This window comes from Ictalurus punctatus, chromosome 20 (assembly GCF_001660625.3).
Source record: "Ictalurus punctatus breed USDA103 chromosome 20, Coco_2.0, whole genome shotgun sequence".
Lineage (NCBI taxonomy): Eukaryota > Metazoa > Chordata > Actinopteri > Siluriformes > Ictaluridae > Ictalurus > Ictalurus punctatus.
Window position 1 is genome coordinate 18,643,009 of NC_030435.2, and position 15,805 is coordinate 18,658,813.

Genomic DNA, 15,805 nt, shown 5'->3' on the forward strand with positions numbered 1-15,805 from the left:
AATCCAGGCACTTCTCTCCTTTGCTTATACACACCCTGTTAGCTCAGAACACCAACAATGCAGCATGCGGAATCAGGCACACATGGGAGTCATGACCTATTTTTCCTGAGTGCACTGTTTGGAGCTAAGGAGGAACAGTCTTTGATTCTTCTTAGAAACAAAAAGAGCTACAACATACATTTGTGAATATATTTAAAAATCCAAGCCCTGCATTTCATTCAGTCCAGGATGTGATAATGCAAAAAGATAATGCAGCCTTTATTATTATCATTTTATTTTATTATTTTTTTAAAAAAAAAAGCTTATTTTACTCAAAAGAAGGAAAGTACAGAAAGTCAGTCATCATAATCAAGCACAACTACAGTGTAGTTCTCTAATATTACACTCTGCAACAGAGTAGATCTTGTGATAATGCTAGCGTGTGCCATAGGTCTAATAGCTTTACAGTATACTCCAGTGTTTTTCAACATAATCTTCTTTTATTGCATCTGTAGCCTATGTGCAATTATCATACACCAGACGATAATCTGACACACAACAGAACAGAAAAGTTCAGTCAAAGCGAACTTGTAATGGACGTCTAAGAGCAGTTGTTGGGGGAATCGATAGCTGTTTGTGCAAAACACTTATTTCTGTTATTTCTACTGGGACATTTCACTGTGTGCATCATTCTGCCCTGTGGGCTTATGTCTGTGGCGAATCACAGTCGTGCAGCTCATCGGTATAACCGCACTCTGCCTTGTGAAATAGTGCTTAAATAATGCCAAGTTCACATTTGTTCTTTCATAATTGGGAATAATTTTACAAATTGAACAAATGACCAGGGTAGTTTCTAATACCATGCTTTTTGGTAAAGTGTTAAGTCAACTGGTGGATAAATGTTCATAAGAAGAACTTTGGTATCATAGGACCTTTATCGTTAGAGTGTAGTGGGTGTAGTTTAGAAGTTGCATTAGGAGTTTATCAATTGAGTTCAACGGCTGCCCTTAGACGTCTATTAAATTGAAGTTTTCTGTTCTTCTCTCAATGCAGGGATACGTGTCGGAATTCTTGCCTATAATAATGCCACACATACTACATATGCAGTAGCCAGAGATTAGGTTTAAAAACATTGATCCATCCCTTTAACTACACAGCTGTGACGACTTGTGTGATTTGTGATGGAAAAATTCTCTCAATCAGTGAAACATGTTATGGATATAAATATTGAACTTCCAGGATGTATTTTGTGCCACGTTTTTACTTTTTTCAGTCTGAAGCCCAAACTGACCAACACAAAACATATCACAAACACACACAAAAAAACCCACATCAATCTTCTCTGTGAAAACTAGGCTTCAGATGTAACCTATGTTTAAACACAACCAAAATAAAGCTTCGTTTCACTCAATGGCGAACGGCGTCAGATAAGGAGGAGTGAATAATATTCAAAGTCAATCTCATAATGGTGTATTTGAAATTCAACTAAAATGTAAACCGTACAATCACAACAAAGGAAGTGTTACTGGTGCTCATGTGTTCAGTAGTTTCTAGTGTTAGTGTACAGTGTAAGTGTGACCTTTCCAGCTGTGAATGGAAACCTCTGATGAGGCGCAGCCCTGCAGAAATGGTGGCTTCCTTTCTCCTGCCAAAAAAAAAAAGAAAAAAAAAAAAAGGATAGAAATCGCTGGCATACAGAGGATGGGCGCGACCGAGTGGTTCACAGCTCTGGCGAGGTGAAGATTTCTCTTCCAATTTTCACTTCTCTCTAAACTCGCGCCCGAGTCACTGCCTCCAGCACATGCAGCGACGGTTGCTCGGCTGTGCCAGGGAAAGACATTCCACACGTTCCGCAGCTGTTGCCTGGTTTCCTTTAACAGTATGTCTCAATCACCCATTATCAAAACCCACAGTGGCTGCAAAAACTCCAAAAGATAAATGGAATATTCGCATTCATATATTACTATACAAGCAACTTGATTTGGCTAAGCTTGATATTTATATCTATATCGTCTGTAATATTGACAGGGATGCATCCATACCACTTTTCCAGCGTAAGAGTACATGTTTTTTGTACTCATCAATACCAATATCGATACTGAAATGAGTAGCCGACTTAGTACCTTACCATCAGGGGCATCATGGAAACATTATGTTGGTTGCTGCTCCTAACAATTAGCTCCTAAGGATGAGTATTATGGATGGTGTTTAAACATTATCTTTAATATAGAGACTGATGCTGACTTGAATGCACAGTGAAGCATCAGCATATACATACCCTTGCAGCATTTAAAATGCGGTGAATTGCACCTTAACTCATAAGGGGAGTGAGCGGAAACGAAGCGTCCGTGTCTTATTTCTCGCTGAACTGAAACTTCACTGCTCCACGTTTGCGTGCGCACAACTTTCAGTACCTTGAGCTCAATGCTCACATATACTGCTCAGCCCTCTTCACACTCTATTAAACACACTGTTAACGCATCTTATTGCGTTTATTCAAGTTACTTGCATTGTAGGAAGATGTAGTAAATTCTCTTGAAATTTTCACAGATTACAGTTTTCCATCTGTCTTACATTGGAAAGGTGATTCTGAAAATACCTCCAGACTCCTGGCATTTTGTACATTAGGCTTACGTTACACAGTATAATGTGGCATCGGAGCACTTACGTGTACAAGTATCAGTATTGATGCATCCCTAATTACGGATATCTTAATATTCATCTATCGGGTGCCTAGAGCAGGAGATATGGAAGGAACAGTACAAGGATCTACAGCTCGATGGGGTGTAGGACATGCTGATAACAGTGTGGCAGTTTAGCAAAGGCATTTCCTAAAAGAGCACAGTAGAAACTGAGCATCCATACTTCCGTCGTTTAAGGAAACTCCAGAATAGTGTTGAGGCCTTTCTAAAAACTGCCTAATAGAGTACTAGTTGTAAAGGCAAGCGATGCACTGTACGAAGGTCATTCTGGAACACAGTTTTGTTCAAGTCACATAGTGTAAAGAGTATTAGAAGCAAGAGGAATTGTGTAGTGTCAAATGTATTCAAATAACCTAAAGCATCATTTCAGCCTTCACATTAATGTTCATTTAAATTCCAGCCTGCAGATGAACTACACTCCAAATTATGATTCAGAGCAGATTCAAACCAATTCATGAAAGATCATTGGTAGCCATTATTCAAATCCAAACATAAAACTACACATTTCATCAAATACAAAGCGCTACTGCAAGCTGACCAATATTAGACCCTGAGTGTGTGTGTGTGTGTGTGTGTGAGTGAGTGTGAGTGCACCCTAAGCCAAAAGAAGTCCAGGCCTGTGCTTGTGTTTGTGGGCCAGTGTGCAGCTGTGCATGTTCTCAGAGAGTCTGGACCACCACAGGGAAGAGCAGAGAGAGGTGTTCTGCACCCCGGATGGGTAGCTTGTGGGTGGTGTAGTAGTAGATGACCTCTGGAATTGTGTCGAAGGGGGGACTGTTCTCGCCGAGGATGTACTTCCCATCACGTGACTGAGAGAACTTCATATGCATGAAGCCGTGACAGCTCCTGAAAGGACAGTGAAAAATGCAACACCCACTGGTGAATAATTAAACAGCAAAAACAAACACAGATGGAGGAAAAAGCAAGAGGAGAAAAAAAAAAAAGGAAAAAAAAAACCGAATGAGGAACAGACACATGGCTGACAAGACCTCGCTCCATAGGCGCAATTATAAAAATAATTTATACGGAATTTGCCTGCAGTTCTAAGCAATCAGTTCACGCGTAAAGCACTGACACAAACGTTAAAATTAGCTTTGAAGAAATTAACGAAGGTGCTATGTAAAGAAAGAAAGAGACGATTAATGATTAAGCAAATAGCAGGCAGAGAGAGAGAACGTGAGAGAGGTATTGCGCCTTTGAATGTTGGCTCCCCCAAGGAGCAGCTTTGCAGGATTATCCTTCTCACAGTGTATTGACGACATGGGGAGAGGGAGAGCGGAAGATGGGGGGGAGGAGGAGAAGAAAGCAAGGTCAAACGGAGGAAAAAAAAAAAGGAGGGTGTGTGGAAGATGACAGCGGCGGATGGGAAAAATTCCCAAGACTAATGATTTCATACACAATCTTACTGGGTTATCCAGGGGTCATACCGATGTGTTTCGTTTTCAAGGACTAGATTGGTTTTTGCATGGCAAACAGGCATTGAGAATAATTTTATCGCGGTGTCAGATTAAATAAACTAAAGACGGTGAACATATTGAGAGGGAGTTGTAAATTTATATGGGTCCAAGTATTGTATGTTATATTTGAAAATGTGCAGTATTTCTTTAAAACAACTTTAACCAGTTAACAACAAAAATAGCATTACTGGAGATTTTCCAGTTCTTCAAGTTAAAAAGCTTAAGCTATGGCGCCTTGGGTTTTCTTCTGTTGAAAAAACAAACAAACAAACAAACAAAAATGAATTCCATACCATAAAGCCATAATGATTAAGACTGGGGAGAAAAACACGGTATACTATGATATTCATGAGCAGCTGTGAGTCACCCTGGCAATCCGGGAATAATAATTCAGTTGGGGGATAACACACACATCATACACCAGCTCATATACAGCATCATACATAAACCTTAGAAAGAAAAGGAGTCCGTCATCGTGGTGACTGCAGGAGCCAGAACCAATAAGGACAGAGAAAGAGTGAAGAATGTGAGACTCTAACCTGTTAGCAAGCTTCTTCGGATTTCTGTTGGGCTGTGCCCCAAACTGTGTACTTACCCTACTAAATAGTACTGTACTACTCTACTGGTGTGATTACTATTTAGGCATGATAATTACTGTGCATTCTGCAGTAATTGTGCAGTGTGCTGGCTTCGACATCCTCCACAACCCAGCCTCGATAATATCCATCATGCATAACTCATGTGTTGACCAAACTGCTCAATTTGAACCACAGACCTCTCCAAGCAAAATTTCACAGCTTCTACATAAAACCTTACGATACCACTAAATTAGCTTCAATAGAGTCGACAGAACATCAGAGGAACCTAAGCAGCTTTGAAGACTTTGAATGCTAAGATGCCACGTTAACACAGTACACAACACGGAACAAAGCAAGGCTCTAGATGAAAAGACACCAGATGCCCTTGCTGCTTACTGCTTTGTGAACATCTGGGCAGGATTAACTGGTGATTTGGCAGATACGTGCTGATTAACAAGCAATAACAGCAGGAGTCTAAGACTTTGAGAAAGAGAGAGAGAGAGAGAGAGAGAGAGAGAGAGAGAGAGAGAGAGAGAGATAGAAATAGAAAGAGAGGCGTATTACCCGAGACAGCGTATGACATTACTGTAAGCACGTTAACCCACTGAGTGGTAATAGGAGTATGTAACTGTAGCATATAAGAGGCTGTATATTAGGAGACAAATGCGCACTGAGCTAAAGTTACTGTAGTAGGAGATGATTAGTCACTAAGAGGTGTGGTATCTAAGGTATGTATGGAGGAACAAAAAGCCTGTGTGGTACCTGAGGGAGAGAGAGTAGTCGTTTCTGCTTGTCTGACTGTTCCTCACCAGGTAACTGCATTCTTTGCACAGTGTCAGCAGACTCTCAGCTTCAGAGCGCGTCAGTGCACCGTGGTACCACCTACAACACAGAGACATGCATGATGCAGCCTTTGTTTCTATATCTAACTGTACAGCTCTGTTGCAACAATGAAAAAAAAAACAATGTATTGACTACAAAATAAAAAGCATGCTGTTTTCCTCAACAAATTGTACCAACAGTCTTTTTTTCTTTTTTTACATAAATGCAATACAAAGAGAAAGCATTTTATTTATATTCTGATCAATGCAAAATTTGATAATATTGAAGTGAAAATGCAAAAATGTTAAGTCTCTAGTCTAATCTGTAGTCCTTACTGTTATATTCTTTTTTGTATTTATTTTAGAAACAAATCAAAGGCAACAAATTTGGTGCAACATTTCTATCGTCCCCCAAAATACAAAGAATAAATCACCTTTTAATGGTAATAAATACTGGTTTATTAATTGACAAATTGCTCAAAGAAGAAACATCAATCCAAGCACTTCTTCCATGTTAAACTTAATGCTGTGCACTGTGACTGGTTAAACATTTCATAAACATATTTATAAGCATGGTGGTTCCATAGCTTACTACTGACAAAGGAATAAATGAATAATTACAGGTGCTTGATTGACATGCAGGAATGTATTGTCATGACTACTTAAGACACACATTCAGTCACCTTTCGGGGGAAAAACAACAACAACAACAACAACAACAACAACAACAACAACATCATCATCAACAGAGTTATAATACGTACACTTGTTGTTCCAGAGGTAATATAGGGTCCACCCTCTCCCCCAGGATGGTGTGGAGGTCACTGGGTTTGCGTAGACTGGTGACCTTGCTGGATGGAGGACTGGTTCTGGATGCTCCAGTTCTACGGTGCTGGTCCGTGTGGGGCAGTGTGGAGCGCTCCCAATCGCCACCATCAAACTGTACTAAAAACACACAGACAACAACAACAACCTTCAGCCAAGACAGAAAAACAGACATGTCCAGAACTTCAATGGAACAATTCATAAAATAAACCAAAAAAATGTTATGAAGCAATTTCTACTCTAAAAAAAACATCACCAAATTAAGGCCTGATGAAAGTAAGAATCAAGACTAATGAACCCTATGATTTTTGATGGATGATCACATCATCTTTCTGGCAGCTGTTCTTCCTCAGGGCTAACTGGGATGTTTATCTATCCTGACTGACAGACCATCAATCAAATTCTATCTGTGTTTCACTTTTAAAACCCCACTTGCCCTTCTGTACCTCATATCTATCTCTCTCTCTAGATTTTCTCCCTGTCTTTAGAATAGTGACTAGTGTATTTGAGATACAATTTGAGATGTCCTGTTCTATCTCCTACTCTTCCTCTACTCTTTGCAGACCTCATGTAATACATGCAATACATGTAATGCATCACAGTAGGGGGTTTTTATGATGTAGCTGAAACACATAGGGTAACCTACTAATTCTATTTGGTTTTATAAATCAGTAGTTGACTACACACTCGTGATTACACATGAATCCAGGAACTGGTTTCTGAACTAGCAGACCACGAACAGAGCATCCGTATTGCATCCGTAAGTCCTTGGACAAGTCTCTTCCTGATCCTACTGTGACTCCTGACTCTGGAGGACTGTCAGTCTGATTTAACACTCCTGATCTGTCAGGCACACTGCCTGCTCACTGAGCTGAGGGCAGAAGAGCCTGCACAGTAGCGCTTAATAATTTACGACACTAGTACAGAAACAATACGAGTAACATAAGAAGCACGAGTTAAAACACTGCAAAGAGATCAAACTGTGAAATGACTTAAATAATGTGTTTGAAAGTTTGTGAACCCTTTAGAATGTATGCATCTGCATAAATATGACATAAAATAATCAGATTTTCACACAAATCATGAAAGTAGACAGAGAGAACCCAATTAAACAAATGAGACAAAAATATTATACTTGGTCATTTATTTATTCAGGAAAATGATCCAATATTATATATCTGTGAGTAGCAAAAGTATGTGAACCTCTAGGATAAGTAGCTGCTCATTTGAAGGTGAAATAATAGTCAGGGGTTTTTTTCCTCAATCAATGGGATGACAATGAGGTGTGAGTGAGAGCCCTGTTTTATTTAAAGAACAGGGACCGATCAAAATCTGATCTTCACAACACATGCTTGTGGAAGTGAATCAGGGCACGAACAAAGAAGGTTTCTGAGGATTTGGATAGTTGTTGAAGCTCATGAGGCAGGAAAAGTTTTTTTTTTTAAAAATACATCTCGAAAGAATTTGGACTCCACCAATCCACAGTCAGGCAGATTGTTTACAAATGGAGGAAATTCAACACCACTGCTACCCCCCTCACTGACCAACAGTTACCATAAACATTTAGTTGCAGTTATTGCTGTGCAAGGGGGTCACACCAGATACTGAAAACAAAGGTTCACTTACTTTTGTCACTCACAGATATGTAATAAATAAATAAAACGACCAAGTATAATATTTAGCTTCATTTGTTTTGTTGGGTTCTCTTTGTCTACTTTTAGAACTTCTGTAAAGATCTAATGATGTTTTAGGTCATATTTATGCAAAACTGTAGAAAAGTCTAAAGATATCATAAGCTTTCAGCCACCACTGTACATACAGTATGCCTGTCCATTTACCATCAGATAACCTTTGAAAGAACATTCTTGAGTAGTGTTATGCGACAGGAAAGGGAGCAATGCAATCGCCCAGGATACAGATTGGATTTGCCACACTGTTTGGTGTAGAAGCGCTACAAATGATTCAGGGTTTTGGTTCACAACTATGGCATATGGCAGGGCTCACCAGCTAATGCCTTGGAGATGTTTTCCTTCTTCCACTCCCATGGCTGGTCATACTCATCTGCAGGCCTTTCGTCATCTTGGGGCAATCGATTCTCCCGCTCATCATCTGGGAAACCGGTCCTGTAGTGTCCACGCTCTTCATATGGACTGTCGTAGAGCTGTGGGCTTCCCCGAGAGACAGAGTGGACATGCTCCGAGCTGTGCTGCAGCTCTGCAGAGAAACATAACCAGCTTGTTGGCTTTAAGAACGCCTTTAGGTAGTGGGTTTCTCTTATTTACAGGAGTGAAGAAAAAGTAATAGAAAGTAAAAGTGAATCATGGTATAATTTGATGTGTTATCACTTTATCACTGTTGATTTAAGGCTACTATGCATTTTAAGTAAGGAATAATTGACGACGGGGCGTTGAATTATTAGAGAAGAATGCACACCTCGGGACGTTACACCTTGGTTGTGCATTATTTTCTAATAATCCTCCGCATCGCCTCGAGGCCACGTCACCACCTCGGGTGCGTGTTATTTTTCTAACTATTCGACGGCCCGTGATCGATTATTCCTGGAAAATCAAAATTTTCAGTCATTTTGATTGTTGTTAAATGTGTGCGCTGTAGTGGACAGTAGGCTAACTTTTCCGTTATTTCAGCAGAAAAGTGATATGTAACTGTGATGCAGTCAAGACCTGACTGGAACTACTTTAGCTGTACATTTACTGAAAAATAACTGCACACCTCAGAATGTGCATCAGCCAATCAGAATCGAGAATTCAACAGCCCCGTGCATATTTTATGCACAACCGTCATAAGATTAGGCAATAAAAAAAACTGTTTAGTAATAATAAAGTCTTCTACAGATTTTTATGGAGAAACAGGGCTTTCTGCACTGCTTTCCTAGGTTCCACTCCAACAAACAGTTTCATTGGAAATTACAACTGGAAATTCAATTAGACTCCAATTTCCAAAATTGTCTTTCTTCTCAGAATTAAACTGACAGCTTGACACTAATGCTGCAAAAAGCTCTTAATGCACAATTCAAACCTGTACAGCCAACTGAAACAGCCAGTGTTCTCGTAACTCGTGTCCTCCCACCGCTCTGCCTAGTCTCTCCTGAGTAAATGCTATTTCCGGCAATGCATTTTTCTGCTTTAAACGGCTCCCAATGTACCTCTCCATGCTCTCTGTATGGTATATGACCCTTAGGGCCTGTGGATTAGTGAATCAGCTCACCTGTGATGACTCTCTGGGCCTCGAATGGTTCCATGTAGCTGTTGCTGTTTTCTACGGAGCCGGATTCCCAGCCGAGATGGGCTCGTGGGTCTGGACGAGCGTCGAATGGGTCTGAATAATCAGTGTCCCCCACTGCTGGAGCAGATGGAACAACCTAGGGGGGATGAGAGAGGGAGAGATTTAAGCACTGTCTGTGGACAAAAGATTGGAGGGGGAATAGAAAACTATGGGGGTGGGGGTAGTGCTGCCTGAGGGTAGCTGATCAACACAAAAGGTAAAAAAAAAAAAAAAAAAAAAAAAAAAAAAAAAGGATAAATGGTGTTCTCAGTCTTGGTATTTATACTGCTTAGTACTGGCATTAAAAAGCCACAATGACTACGAGTACTATGAGGGCAAAATCACTGTAAAGCACATCTTACTAACAAAAGAAAAGGTACAAGAGATATTGATTAGTGTCGGTGCTTGATGCTGATGTGGTGCTCCGGTGCTGATTTTTGCCTGATGAAGGCTACTAGCGCTTTACAATCTCTTTGCGTGCCTAAGTCTCGTTTTGACAGCAATCAGGTCCAATTTGGGCAATGTTGCGTGGTGCTCATGAGAGTTCAGGGCCAATTTTGAGCCATTTTCCAAATGCATGCTTGTTTTAGGCTACTGCTGCTCATCGAGCTCTGCTTCTGTTCTAACAATTGCCTTATTTCTAACATCCAAGCATACAGCCTTAGAGTTTAGGTCAGTGCATTCGCCTCAAATCAGAAGTTGGTGCTTGGCATTACATCATCACCTTTGACCTCAGTCTGTTTGGACTAAATCTCATCAAAATCTCATAAACAACCTAAAAGGTTTACATTCTCCAAACTACTGACTGACTGAAAGCAAATTCTACTAGAGGGATTTAAAAACAAAACAAAAAAAAAAACAAAACTTTTTTTGTTGATGGTTTGAGCAGTAGGCAATGAGATGACATAATATCGATATCGCAATAATTTACACCACAATAAACTAAGATATCAATGGTATCCTCAGCATTTTCAGAACAATTACAAACTCACTGGAGGCTACTGATTAGATGTTAAAGATTTCTACTGGAATCTTAGATTCTATGTTAACATTTAGCACATAATTGTATCCTCCCCTTTTCAGTGTTAAATAATGCATTTTGTAGGAATACTGAATTCAACTCCCCCCCCCCCCCCCCCCCCCCCAATCACCTTGAGAAGACCATGGTGGTGGTAGCATCATGTGGTGGGGATGCTTTTCATTAATTAGTCCATACAGGATTGCATGGACTTTAGTTTTGTGATCGGTGTGGGCAAAATTGCTCGATTTTGTGTGAAAACCTGTTCCAGTGTGAGGCCATATTTCCACCACAGGCACTTTTTCAGGAACACTGGAAGGTAATTTAATTTAAATTACTCCTTCAGTGTAGGTTGCTATCTGCAGATCAAGAATTACTAGGGTAGAGCTTGCCATACTGGTCACCACAAGCTTTACCGAATGACACTCATACAGATTTTTTTGTGGAAATTCCCCAAAGTTTATAGCTAACCAAGTGTTTACTAAACCAGACGTGGCACAGCATGACAGCAAAGTCAAATATTTTCATAGGCAAAAGAGTTTCTAGTGCCTTGTTACTCACGGCAAGAGGTGAAAGGGCTTAAAGAGTGAGCTTGCTTTGTGTGTGTTTGGAGCTGGGGGAGAACAAAAAACGTGGACATGAATGGAGACAATCTTGGCTGTATTGTGGAAGTGCAAAGCAGGAATTCTTCCAGGAATCATGTTGTTCTTGTTTAGTTAAAGAACCCTTTAATTGTTCTAAAGGTTCAGGAAGTTTGTGGACCATAAAAACACTTTCCCTTTACACTTACCTGCATAAATGCGCGACACTGAAAGCGCACCAGATGCCTGGTACCTAAACACACATTTTAGGTAACTCCAGGAAGTATACTTTTGCTAGTATTTGGGCACAGTGAATAGAGCTCTCTACACTGTTTTATGATGAAGTTTACATGGAATAACACACAAACATTAATTGTGTCTCAAAGAAAAATCCCATTTCGCAACATCCTCAGGCAGGCAGCCCAGTGAGGAAAATAATAAAAACTAAACAATAATCTTCATCCTTATCGCCAGAAGACCAGACACAACAGAGACTGAGCTACCACGATCAATGCGAGTATACTGCTGTAAGCTTTCACATCGTGTCTGTTACTAAGCACCTGTTCAAATTCCTTACAAATGTAATTTATAAGCTACATTAAGGCCATGCTTCAACCTTAATAGCGCTACTGCACTACCATTAGGCTGATGTATACTTGACCCAGGCTATTTTTCATTGAAGAAACTTTCCATGCACCTCTGCGCTGACTAACAGGCTGCACACGGTCAGTCCGTGCAATGCGTCAAATAGGAAATTGAAGACGTACAGGGACATGAGGCTCCTCGAATGAGACGATGCCCAGTGGGACCTTGCAGCGGTTGAATTCCTGAGATTCCACTTTTATTAGTCTGTGCTTAGGAGAGACGATCTTGACCTCCATGCCATTGGGCAGAACCGTTCCGAAGGAAGGAAATGGGTCACTGTTCCCCGAGCCATTATTTGCTCGGTTGGAGGGTTCATACGGGTCTTCAAAGTCCAGCTCCTTCTGGGCACGGTACGCACGAAGTATCTCGCTCTCTGTGTAATCGGGCTTGGGCGGCTGCGGAGGTCCTTTCCTGCTGCCAAAATTCAAGTAATCTTTCAACCACTTTGCCATGGGTCTGTGCAGGGAGAGGAGGGGGAGGGAGAAAGGGAAAGAGAGAGAGAGAGAGAGAGAAAGAGAGAGAGAGAGAGAGGAGGCTTTTCCTGAGAGTTGTCATTTTTCTTACAAGTTGATCACTGTGTATTTTGCACATACTGTCTAGTTTATGCCACTGTGCATACTGGTGTTGAAATTGCTGGTATTTGTCCAGATACAGTCTTGTAAAATCTCATGTGGCAGAATGAAGGAATAAAACACCACCGGGCGTGCTGTTATAGGAAAATAAATCAAAGATGAGATGGTGTGATGTGAAGCAGACGGCTGTTACCACTCTGAAATGATTATTTTCCAATACCAGCATGCCCTGAAGTGTTTTAATCCTGTTATAGCTGGATGCTAACAGTTTTTTGTTTTGAAAAATTAACTAAAAGAACAGCATATCATAGGTTTTGTCTATTTATATCCCATTTACATGCAATGCCGTGGAACCGCCGCTACACAAGTTAATTCCTCTCGCCTATGTTAGAGCAGCTATAAACATTCGTTCCCTCAACAGCCTCTCTTTATTTCATTCCAAGTTAATTAAACAAAAAATGCAAAAAAAATGCAGCTTGTCATGTTACAGCGTTATCTCACAGGGTTACAAATCACCAACACTTTAGACTCTTTCCAAAACAGATAAATAAACATCACCTGACAGGACAGATATCAATCAACATAGATCCCCCCCCCCTTTTTTTAAAGTGTTGTGTTCACCATACACGAATCCTGCGCATGTTTTTAATATACAGTAGAAACGATAACATATTAGAACGAAGACATTAATATAAACCTTGCAGCCTGAAACTATTTTCAGAGTTGCTGCTATACGGTATAAGAAATAAAACATGATGGAGCAGGGAAATAATCATCGCCAGGGTGGTGTGAAACGGATTATTTTCCAATAACAGCTCAGTCATGTTTTATTCTTTCTATAACAGCAGCTCCGGCAATAGTTTCACTTGCCCCTGAGTGTTTTACTCCCCTTATATCAAAACAATTTGCCAAATGATTACAGTTTTTCACTTATGAAAGAATGACGCGTCATACATTGAACCATTCATGGTTACATTTCATGTTGTTGTGCTGCTGTTATAGAAAATGTAAACCACAAGTCATTTACTTTTTAATGTGCACCTATTATGGTTTTAAAACGTACCCAAGTTTGTTTTAGATGTTTCATGTAATAGATTTACATGCATCCAAGGTTAAAAAACACTTTAATGCACTCATAATTTAAATTGCAGCGTTACCTTTGTCCCCCCCCAGTGTCACAAACGACTCGTGTAATGATCCGTTCTAAAGGATTCATTTTAAACTCCTCCTTTCGGAGAGCATACTCTGCTCTGATTGGTCCGATGTCCCAGTCTGTTGTGATTGGTCTACAGCTGTCAGCGCATAACAAAAAGGAAACACCCACTACCATAGAGTGTATCAGCTCAGTCTGTTCTCCAGCAGCTGATAAAGACCAGAGGTGGGGCTTTTTGTTACAAACCTACATAAGTTAGTACAGGAAGTAAGTCTGGAATCACTAACCACTCGTTCCAGCTGTTCAGAATCGGTTCCTTTTTTTTGGGAGTCAATAACTCTGTTTGTCCTGTGCTTTGATTTCTGAAAGTTTGCAGACGTTTTTACATGCACAAACAGCTCTATAACACACTACATGAAAGGTAATATTTGAGAAAAAAAAAAAACATAATAGGTGCACTTTAATAAAAAACGAAATCCGAAATAAACCAGACACTGTATAGAAAGACTGATCCCCCAAACACACAGTAGTATAAGGTTCATAAACACTGACATTACACACAGTATTTATTATATGGTTTGATGATAGTTCGTATCAGAAATAGTGAATGCACTGTGCATCAAGGGTTGATACCTTTAATGTGCCCGATTCATCGATGCCTCAGAACATCAACCTCCGTCAGTTTGTGCTCGTCTCTAAAAAGAAGGAAAAACTTAGCACACTATATTGACTTAAATCCCTGAGGGACTGCCCCTCCACAGCTCAGCCCAACCCTGTGCATTCTTTCCTTATCGCTGTGTGCTGCAAGTATTGTTTTTCTTTTGCCTTTGGCGTTTACTTTGAATTCCTTGTTTTCTAAACTTGTCTTAAATTTCCTGAACAGTTATATTAAACACCACCACCACACATTCAAGAGCCAGCTTGCAGAAAGTTTCTGGCTGAGTGTTATTAACGCTGCTAGTCTGCTAGGCTAGCCAAAACAACTTACATGTACCTTGACCCGTAATAACAACCCATACCCAGAATGACCAAGCTTTACGTTCCGTTTCTTTTTTAAAATAAAAACTTTTTCATCTCGAGAGATTTAACTGTTAGGAAAAATAATATATCACCAGAGCACTTCATTTTCTGCAACCGTAACTATTTATCTGTCGAACAAGCCTGTTAGCGATAACGTTATAACATTATTCTCACAGGACCCTCCATACTAGCCAGCAACAAGCTAGCACTGGGGTCTGCTTGTCGACAGAGATAGAACGAAGAAAAAATACAAAATACGGGTTTTCTTTTTTTTTTTTTAAATAAGATCAAAGAAAGAATATATATATTTTGCAGCTAATATTTTATTTATTAAACAGTTACCATTAGCAAGCTCGCTTCAAAAATGTAGCGTGAATCCGCTATTGTGGAAAGCTGAGGTTAGACCTCCCCCCAGCCTACAATTAGACTACCGTTAGATTTGTGATAAAGGTAAAGACACGTAGACTTCACTTACTTACCAACGCCTTAGCGATGAATTTAAAATGATAATAAATTTAAAAAACTATAAATAAAACAATTTTGCGCGGATTCTGGTATCCATCTGTCCGGAGAGGATGAGCGTCTGCCTCTGGTTTAATGAGTAACGCGTTATGGCAGGCAGCTGCTTAAATCCAATAGGCAGGGACTTGTAGGAAAGCCCACAGGCTTGCTTTTGTTCTGAATTGTATGCCATCTGATCAAATATTCATCGCGTATTCCCAATTTTAAGAATTTAGAGAGTTGTCCATTCTCTTTGTGAATAAGAACGTAAATGGTATGCGTTAGAGAGGACATTTATAATTCCCTAAAGATACCACACACTTTTACTGGATGGATAATTTATCACAGTGTTATAACATAATCTACAGCTAAAACGATGTGAGGGAGTCTAAGTACTAGTACTAATCTATCATATATTGTGTATTTATTTTAGTTTAATTTATAGTCAGTTGACTTAACCTCCTTCACTCTCTGAAAATAAATAAATAAAATAGTACCAAATTGTACCTTTCCTTTGTCCCGGGGTTACTTCCATCAAGGGGACATCTTTTGTACTGTTAATATGCATTTTCACCTGAAATCATTGATATAGTGGATCTTTAAACTGATTTCATTCATTCATCTATATTTACTTAATCCTGGTCTAGGTCAGAGTCTATTCCAGAAAGGCT

General features: G+C 39.9%; 1 protein-coding gene across 3 annotated transcripts; it reads right to left on the minus strand.

The window, feature by feature from the left end:
• Positions 1–257: 257 nt before the first annotated feature.
• Positions 258–15,252, minus strand: shda (Src homology 2 domain containing transforming protein D, a). 3 transcript variants are annotated; one of them, XM_017496191.3, is made up of 8 exons: positions 15,113–15,252; positions 14,247–14,306; positions 12,011–12,344; positions 9,588–9,741; positions 8,367–8,576; positions 6,302–6,482; positions 5,479–5,598; positions 258–3,527 (listed from the first exon to the last, which is right to left on the minus strand). In XM_017496191.3, the coding sequence occupies exons 3-8, from the start codon at positions 12,338–12,340 to the stop codon at positions 3,341–3,343; spliced, it is 1,182 nt and encodes a 393-aa protein (XP_017351680.1). In that variant the 5' UTR covers positions 12,341–12,344; positions 14,247–14,306; positions 15,113–15,252; the 3' UTR covers positions 258–3,340. The 3 variants fall into 3 exon arrangements, with proteins under 3 accessions (XP_017351680.1, XP_017351678.1, XP_053529600.1); XM_017496189.3 differs by lacking the exon at positions 15,113–15,252 and adding an exon at positions 14,726–14,834 and having other exon boundaries at positions 14,247–14,308; XM_053673625.1 differs by lacking the exon at positions 15,113–15,252 and adding an exon at positions 14,608–14,684 and having other exon boundaries at positions 14,247–14,308.
• Positions 15,253–15,805: the final 553 nt, after the last annotated feature.

Bases quoted from the DNA above. Each gene is read 5' to 3' on its own strand.
- shda (XM_017496191.3), bottom strand. From the start codon at position 12,340: ATGGCAAAGTGGTTGAAAGATTACTTGAATTTTGGCAGCAGGAAAGGA. The intron at 9,742-12,010 runs GTACGTCTTCAA...CATCCCCCCTAG, and splicing joins TCGAGGAGCCTCATGTCCCT to GTTGTTCCATCTGCTCCAGC. The intron at 5,599-6,301 runs GTACGTATTATA...TCTGTGTTGTAG, and splicing joins TTACCTCTGGAACAACAAGT to GTGGTACCACGGTGCACTGA.